The following is an 8,905-nucleotide window of genomic DNA, read 5'->3' on the forward strand; positions in this document are numbered from 1 at the left end:
CGCGTAGCCGGCACATATGGCACTATTGTGAATTAATAGAATTTGATGTAGTTATTTATAAACGTATCGTAACTCAAATTAAAGGTATTTTTATACCCCCAGCCATATGGATAGAGAGAGTATATATCATTTGATATGGCCAAAACGTGCCTCATCGAAATAACGGTTTAGACCCTAAATTTATTTGGACCAAATCCGTTTTAGAACATTTGGAGTCGATCTAGTCATGTCCGTCCCTCTATCTGTCTGGCTGGTGTGCACGATAACTATCGAAGGGAGTATCCAATTTTGTCCAAACTTGGTACATCGTAATATTATTATCAAACTTAGATCGAGTTCGGGGAGGGGCAATATCGGTCCACTCCTTCTGCTCCATCCCCCACAAAAGGTCGAAATTTTCAAAAAAAATATGTTACTGTACAGAAAAGGAGAATGTAATCCGATTTTGCTCCAACTTTGCCAATCCCAATATTTGCATTACTACTAGGTTAGGTGCGAAAATGAACAATATCGATCCAACCATCAAGGACCTCCCCCCAAAGGGTCAAAGGGTCAACTCTTATAAAATGTGATGTGAGAGTCCGATTGTCTTCATATTACACGCATCACAATGCCTTTATTAACTCAAGGTCTGGTGTTAAGATGGAATATATGGGTCCTCTCCTTTTGGCTTATCCCCCACAAAGGGTCTGTATTTTGAATGTCCATGAAGTCCATAAAAATCGTATGTAATATTCGATTCTATTCAAACTTCCCACGTCTCAATATTTCTATCGGTTTACTCCCTCTGGTAGTTCCCCTACAAAGGGTCAGAATTTTAAATAACAAAAACGATAAAAAATCCGAAATTAACATCCGATTCCATTCAGACTTGGTAACCTAAATGTTTCTATAAACACAAGATATGTTATAAAGATCGGATCATTCCTTCTGGTACCTCTCTCACAAAGGGTCAACATTTTGAATAATTAAAACGATCATAAAATCCGAAATATGTTTTTGGTTATCTTCATATCTCAGAGATCCCAATATTTCTACTAAAACAAGATCTGCTGTGAAGATGGTATATATCGGTCCACTCCTTCTGGTACCTTCCCCATAACGGCTCAACATTTTGAATAACCATGAATCTCATAAAACGCGAAATTTACACCCGATTCCATTAAGACTTGGTACATCTCAATATTTCCATCAACACAAGATCTGTTTTGAAGTTGGTAGAGATCGCACCATTTCTTCTGGTACCTCTCCCACATAGGGTTCAAGATTTTGAAAAACAGAACGCACAAAGAAAGCAAAATAAGCACCCAACACTCTTCAAGTTTCAGAAATGCAAACATTTTTACTAACACAATGTCTGTTGTGACGATAATATATATCTGCGGATCACCCACAAAGTGTCACAATTTACAATTCTTTTATAAGTCGTAACTTGGGAAACAGGTCAGCGATTCTTTACAACTTGCTATATCTAAATACTTCTCTCAACCAGAAACCTGTGATGAATATGGAATTTATCGGAATTTATGATTTTGCATAAAATTGGATATAAATATTCGATTGCCTTCAAAATTTGCACATAACAATATTTTTATCCGTATTAGATAAAGTATGAAAATGGAATACCTTCGTCCCCTACATCCATTACTTCACGCATATTTCCACAGTTTCCAAAAATTGGCACATATCTCATATAAAGTATAGGAAGTAGTTGATATAGTCCGAATCTGGCACGTTGTTATATTTATATCTGTCTTTGGCCAAATACGAATTGGTCAATATTGGCCTACTGATTTGGAACAGAGCCAACAGTTTGAATAATCATAAATCAAGGCTGGGAGTATACATCTGTCGGCAAAACCGGCTGATACTTGTTTTTATATTGAGATTAGTGAAATATCGCGATTACACACACATTATCAGGGTAAACTCGGATTAATAATTGTATGTAAAGCCTCTTTAAGCCGTAATAATTTACCAATCGCAAAATAATATGGGAAAAATGCGTCAAACTTATTATGATTGTTATAAGGGTAAATCAATTTAAATTTTCTAACTCAATTTTCTTTTTATTCAACCGTATATATCCACCATCTAATAATCATTTACCCTGATATACCATGTTATTGTGAATTGTTACTTTGCATCAAAACAACTTGTTGACACCTGAGAACCGACGTTTTTTAATATTTTTCTCTCTTAATTCGTAAACTCGGTCATTTCATTTTCTGTTTATGTTCTATCAGGTTTTATGTTTTGTCTCATACTTCTTAATTCGTTTGGGACGTTTTTAGTTTTGGTGGTATACACTAGAGTTGAGCAATCGAGTTCACTTTGTGCACAAACAATTAGGTTGTTCATCTATTTCTTTTTGACTCATGCCTGTTATTACTATCGTTTGTTTACGTGAACAAAATTCTAATTCCTTTGAACTAGTTCGTTCCGGCACCACCCAACTCTGGTGGACAATTAGTTATAAACTTCGCGCTTTGGGAGGCAGATGAATGGATATTTTCTGCAAAACTTTCTATTTAAATCGTAAATTTTTTTAACTAGGATCTTAAAAATACATTTTTAAAACATTTCAAATATGCCTTTGGAACTCCGATAAATAAAGAAAAACCAAAAAGGAACTTCATTTCGTGTTGTCTATGCAGTGTCCTGTGAGAGGTAGAGTTTCATACGACTGATACTATTTATAGATCAAAAGGATACCTTAAAATTTCAACAGCATCCTTATTGAAGTAAGAAGATGCATCGTTACAAAGTCCATGCAATGGTGGGAGAGGGCTCCTTTGGCCATGTTTACAAAGCGCTGCGCAAGGACGACAATCAAATTGTGGCCATTAAGGTTATATCAAAGGTATGGTATAATAAAAATGTATATAAATATTTAGAAGGATTAACAATTTATGGCAACAAAATTTGAATTTTTGTAGAGAGGTCGCACCAGCCGTGATTTGAAAACCCTGAGACGTGAATGCGAAATCCAGGCCCATCTGAAACATCCCAATGTCATTGAGATGTTGGAATCGTTTGAAACCAAACATGATTTGATTGTGGTCACTGAATTTGCCACCATTGATTTACATCGTTATATGGAACGTAATGGTTATTTGCGTGAAGATAAAGGACAACGTTTAATCTGTGATTTGGTATCGGCCCTTTATTACCTGCATTCAAATCGTATACTGCATCGTGATTTGAAACCACAAAATGTTTTGCTTGATGAGGAACTGCGAGCAAAGTTATGTGATTTTGGTTTAGCCCGTAATATGACTATGAGTACACATATGTTGACATCCATAAAGGGTACACCATTGTATATGGCTCCCGAATTGCTCGAAGAGAAACCGTATGATCATCAAGCGGATATATGGTCTTTAGGATGCATTTCATATGAATGTCTGGTGGGTCATCCACCATTTAGTACAACATCAATTCTCCACTTGATAAAAATCATTAAAAAGAATGAGGTATCCTATCCAGGATATTTGAGCCGAGACAGTCGTTCATTTTTACAGGTGAGTCGGAAGTTAATGCTGGGAATTAATCTTGTGGGGAGATTTTAGGTACCGAAGTTCTTTAATCTATAGAAATCTATTCATATGGCCTTCCAATCATTAGTGATATTCAAACTTTTATAATTTCAAAAGACATACAGAAAGTATCTCCCTAAATTAGATAGAAGGAATCCTCATATCCATGGAAACCAATAGAAGTACTTCAAACTATAAAGTTACTTTAAAGGGGGGTTTACTATAAATGACTGTAGGGGGTTTCCATGGCCTTAATAAGTTTTAATAACTGCAGAATACTAATCATGATATTTATCCACCACACCAGCAATCCCAAAAAACCAACCCATATTTTTGTCTGATTTAAATTTTAATAAAAATAACGCTTTTCACTCCTCCCTCCATTACAGGCCCTTTTGGAAAAGGAACCAACAATGCGTGCCAGTTGGGCCCATATTCTATGTCATCCCTTTGTTGAGGGTAAACTGTATATTAAGGCTGGTGTTAAATCGGAGAACTCACCTTTTGTAAATCCACAAAGTGGGAAAGCTAAACTAACCAAGTCCAGCAGCCAAACGAAGGAAAAGTAAGTATTTCTACAAAAAATTGCTTTGCTTAAATACTTTAATTATTCCTTACCCCGTTTCAGCAATCTCAACATTTCCAAAGTGACTCATAAATTATGTTCCACAAAATTGGATGAATCTCAAGACAATATGACTTGTTCACGTGACAGTATTAATGCCATACCGCCCAGTGATGTGGAGGTACTTGAAACAGATGTTGAAGATAATATAATTGTACCATTTGCCAATGAATCATTTCAAGCGGATAAATTGATGTCTAAGAATTTGGTAAATGAAAAATCAATACCACGACCAAATGTTTTAGGTGGAGATATGTTTCAAATACCAGGAGTACATATGCCAATAATAAACTCGCAAACTTGTTTTGTTAATGGCAATAACAATATGATCCTAAATAATTTAGAAGATAATTTTACTCTAAACAATACATTGATGAATGATGAGTTAAATAATGGATATAATGACAATAGTAATATGGTTATCAATACGCTGCAAGAAAATTTAGATGCAAATGATGCGGACAATTTTAGCAATGATAATTACAATAGCAGCGTACAGGAAGCAAATAATACAACATTGAAAATTGCTCAAACAAATGATGGACAACATTTGGAAAATCATTGTTTTAGAGAAAATACACATCGCATAAACAATGACGGTTCATCGGAGTTATCAAATGAAAAGGGATTACGACAAGAATCCACCGAAAAGCTGAAACGTTCTAAACGAGGTGATCAAGAGAATTCCCAGGATAATGAACATAAATCGAATTCGGTTAAGACATCCATTCAATCGTTGGAAGGAAAACATAATACACAGTAAGACTAATTAGATTCTCAACATTTTTATAATGTTTATTTAACACAACATTTCACAGAAATTCTCCACCCTGCCTAATGCCCGGTTGGGATTCATGTGATGAATCTCAAAGTCCACCCATGGAAAGTGATGAGTGGTTGGCATTTTTACAGCGCACAATACGGGAAGTTTTGTATGGTGAATTGGATTCATTGAGACAAAAGAACTTGGTATGCCATATGTCTAGTTTGCATGCATAGATACCTGCTTATTTAACACATATTTTTTTTTTGCTTTTTAGGTCAGTATTATTGTGGCTCCATTGCGCAATACCAAAGCCATACCGAAAGTAATCGAAAGCGTGGCTCAATTGTTGTCTTTGCCGTTCGTTCTAAACGAGCCACTCAGTATTATGGAGTCCATCAATAAGGTGTGATATTTGTTTCCTTAATTTTATATTATCAACATAAAATTTGAGTCGATTTGGTCTGGCACAGTCGTTTTAGAAGATTATTTATTCCTACAAAGATTTTCATCAGCAGTCCCTGATTGTTATGCCACGTCAGGCCAACTTGAGTATAGCTACGACAAGTTAGCAAAGAGATTTGTTTTTTACAAAATGGTGCTGTAGTAAATCTACATGCCGTAACCAATGCCATGTAAATGTTGAGCTAATGGTTAAAGGATATATTTACGAAGAGATATATGTTTTCCCTCGAGTATCCCTGGAGTAGGGACAGATTATTTAAGGTATTAGCTATATTTTACTTTCTGAAGGGAATATATACGATCAATTCCATTGCTAGTTGATTACTAAGGATGTAGTTTCTATGGAGCAGTGATAGTAAAAATATTAAATGTCACCATGACAAGTAGCCTGTGTTTTCTAAGATAAAAGATAAAGATAAAACAACTGCCACAAAGTCAAACTCCATAATTTTTACATTTTTTTTTTTTATTTTATTGAATGAAAGCAAAAAATTTCGGAAATAGAATCAAATTTTAGAATAAGTCTAGATTTGTTCGAATTGGTCACCTTTGGCACGAATTATGGCCTTTAAACGGCCGTCACACGCTGCTTGAACGTTGCTCTGCGGTATTTTAGCCCATTCCCGGCAAAGCGCTTGCTTGAGGTGACCGACAATTTGGTATTTTTTAGTGCCAACCTTTCTTTCCAAAATACTACAGACATAATAGTAAAACGGATTGATATCCGGAGATTTTGGTGGCCATTGTGCACTGGAAATGAAGCGAGGAATCTCATTTTGGAACCATTCTTGGGTGGCGCGTGCTGAGTCCTGTTGGAATGTCCAAGGTCTGCGTGCCCAAGGCTTTAATACACCCTCCAGAATATTTTCGCGATAATATTCGGCATTTATTCTAATGCCATGGTCGATTAATACGTGCGGAGAGCGACCATCGACTGTTATGGCGGCCCACACCATTACCATGGGCGGCGCTTGAGTTCTGGTAGCCAACGGAAGGTGCTGACCTCTTTGGCAAGTAAACACGATCATTTTGTTTTTGTTTGTTCACAAACTGCTGGACAACGAATGTTTTCTCATCGGAGAAAACTAAATTTGGCAGTTCACCACTTTCGGCCAAGCGAAGCAACTCTTTAGCTCTTTTGAGTCTATTTTCTTTCTGTTCCCATGTAAGTTCTTGCACGTTTCGGAATTTCAATTTTACCCCGAGCTCTTTTTTCAATATTTGCCGAATGGAATATTGTGATATGTTCAGCTCACGAGCCATTCTCCGGCCACTGGGACGCTGGTTTCGATCAAGTCGCTTCTTTATTTTTCGAACCATTTCTGCTGATTTTGCTCTTTTCTACCGTCCACTTCTTTGATGTCGGGCTACGCTTAAAGTATCGCGATAACGAGCGATGGTACTAGACACAAAAGATTTATTTACACTTAAATGCTAGAATGCTCTAACGATAGCCACTTGTGGTTTTCCAGCCAAATATAAAGAAATCATACTATCACGCTTGAATTCCATCACGAATAACTTCTTTTTTTGGAAAGTTCTCACCAAAATGCTTTTGAACAGCTGTCGGACGAGTGGCTTAGAAATGACCGCAGTCTGAAGTTGGTTGCAGTTTTTTCATCTCACCCAGTGCATCTGTCGGCCGATACCGACTGATTCTCTTTAACCTTTTCACATTGTAATTATTTTTTATTTCTTTTCTAGGTTTACATTGACTGCAAGATTGTTCCTAATTTAATGTATGCCTCAAAATTACTTATCTACGAACGTTTGGCCAATGACTCGCTCACATCCTCGCCACCACGACAAATACGCACTGTGGATTGTATGCGTGAAGAAGAAATCAAATGTATTTCCCGTCTCTATGAATTGGTCTGCCATTTGGTGCATCTTAATCTACAATTTCTAAATCAATTTTGTGATGCTGTGGCCATTTTGTCGGCAAATGAATTCCTCATAAATTTCCTAAATCAAGACTTTAAAAATACCCATGCTTTACGTATTGCCAATAACATATTGGCTTTGTTATGTTGTGTGCTACGCGAATTGCCGGAAAATGCAGAATTGGTAGAGAAAATAATATTTTCACCGAAGGTGGATCTAGGTCGTTTAATGCAGAGCAATAATGATTTGTTACGTTTAAGAATTTGTATGTTATTACGTTTATTGGGTAGATATAGTTTAAGAGCTCTCCAGGCGGCATGGTCACCGGAAGTGCGGGAAGCCATTGAGCAGTTAAGTGAAGATAATAATGAGAATGTTAAAGTGGTAAGAATGAATTTATTATTTATTATTTTTAAAATTGAATTAATTGATAACTTTTTTATTTTAGGAGGCTGGAAACACCATGGAGGAGTTGCGTAAATTTTCCTTCTACTCCTAAGTATTATTAAGTATTTTTTGAACTTCCATTTACCTTTACTTAAAAAGTAAAGCATTTATTTTGATACTCATCTATATGTATGCCAACTTTTTTTTTAAATTTACATATATATTCTATCAAATGTTTTATACGTAATTATGTATGTTAAGTGATTGTAACAATAGCGTTATGTTCTATGTAAAGAGTCTATCAAGTGTTCCTTGAAAATAATCAATAATATTATCTAAATAATTTCCAAAACGATCAAAATCAAAAATACTAAACACATTGCACTCTTCTTCGTACATTTCGTTTAACTTGGCGATGTCCTTTTCCGACAAGCCTTTGCGTTGGCCCAAACTTGCCGTGGGGTCCTGTAGAAATACACAAAAAGAAAACTTATTATTAATCTGAACAATAGTTCATATTTTTGTCTACAACTCACCAAAGGTTCAATGGTATTTTTGCCATTTTTCGAAAATGCCTTCGAACTGTAATGCATAACACTACTATAATCATATTCCACACCGAAATTTGAAACATATGTTCGGGCATATTTATTGAAATTGTGAGCATGCCCCGGCAGTATATTTTCCCAATTGATTTTCACATATTCATCACGTTCCGTCGATGATTGTTGATGATAGAATCCGAGGGCATGCAGCAATTCATGCACCACAACACCATGTGACACACATTTAGGTGTATTCAGATTTAAAACCTTGAGAGAAATATATTTTAATAATCAAATTATTGTTTGTATTCCAGAATGTTCTTACCTGTCCGCCGGTTCTTCGTCCAACACTGGACCAACATCCAGAGTAATTGCCTTTAAAAACAATCCAATTTTTATCTCCTTTTTCGTATGGACGAAAACGTATGCAAGTTTTGTCGTGATACTCTTTAAGAGCTTTGAGAATGGTCATCGTTTGTGTTTCATCTGCAAAAGAAAGAAGAATGAATTTTGAAATGGTAAGTAGGATGAACAATCAATTTTTATTCTCAATAAATCAAAGTTGTGGGAAGCGGAGAATATAGTAAAAAAGAGAATACGATGGATTTGCGTAGCTCTCAGCGGTTAATTCAATTCTACGTCGAGAAAGGATTTATGGGAATCAATTCAAATGTTACTAAGGCCGGAAATATTAAAA

At 35.8% G+C, this 8,905-nt stretch overlaps 1 protein-coding gene across 2 annotated transcripts; it reads left to right on the forward strand.

The window, feature by feature from the left end:
- Window positions 1-2,382: 2,382 nt before the first annotated feature.
- LOC101897342 (serine/threonine-protein kinase fused) lies at window positions 2,383-8,679 on the forward strand. Of its 2 annotated transcripts, XM_011293565.3 has the most exons (10): window positions 2,383-2,670; window positions 2,732-2,863; window positions 2,940-3,524; window positions 3,929-4,104; window positions 4,168-4,923; window positions 4,983-5,133; window positions 5,205-5,333; window positions 7,097-7,660; window positions 7,725-7,747; window positions 8,523-8,679. In XM_011293565.3, exons 2-10 carry the CDS (start codon window positions 2,753-2,755, stop codon window positions 8,587-8,589), a joined length of 2,562 nt encoding a protein of 853 aa, XP_011291867.2. In that variant the 5' UTR covers window positions 2,383-2,670; window positions 2,732-2,752; the 3' UTR covers window positions 8,590-8,679. The 2 variants fall into 2 exon arrangements, with proteins under 2 accessions (XP_011291867.2, XP_005182024.2); XM_005181967.4 differs by having other exon boundaries at window positions 2,383-2,863.
- The last annotated feature ends 226 nt before the right edge of the window (window positions 8,680-8,905 follow it).

The sequence above is a fragment of the Musca domestica genome, unplaced genomic scaffold (genome assembly GCF_030504385.1).
Source record: "Musca domestica strain aabys unplaced genomic scaffold, Musca_domestica.polishedcontigs.V.1.1 2, whole genome shotgun sequence".
NCBI lineage: Eukaryota > Metazoa > Arthropoda > Insecta > Diptera > Muscidae > Musca > Musca domestica.

Coding starts and splice junctions, on each gene's coding strand:
- LOC101897342 (XM_005181967.4), top strand. CDS start 2,753: ATGCATCGTTACAAAGTCCATGCAATGGTGGGAGAGGGCTCCTTTGGC. Junction 4,924..4,982: donor GAAGGAAAACATAATACACA/GTAAGACTAATT, acceptor AACATTTCACAG/AAATTCTCCACCCTGCCTAA. Junction 7,661..7,724: donor ATAATGAGAATGTTAAAGTG/GTAAGAATGAAT, acceptor TTTTTATTTTAG/GAGGCTGGAAACACCATGGA.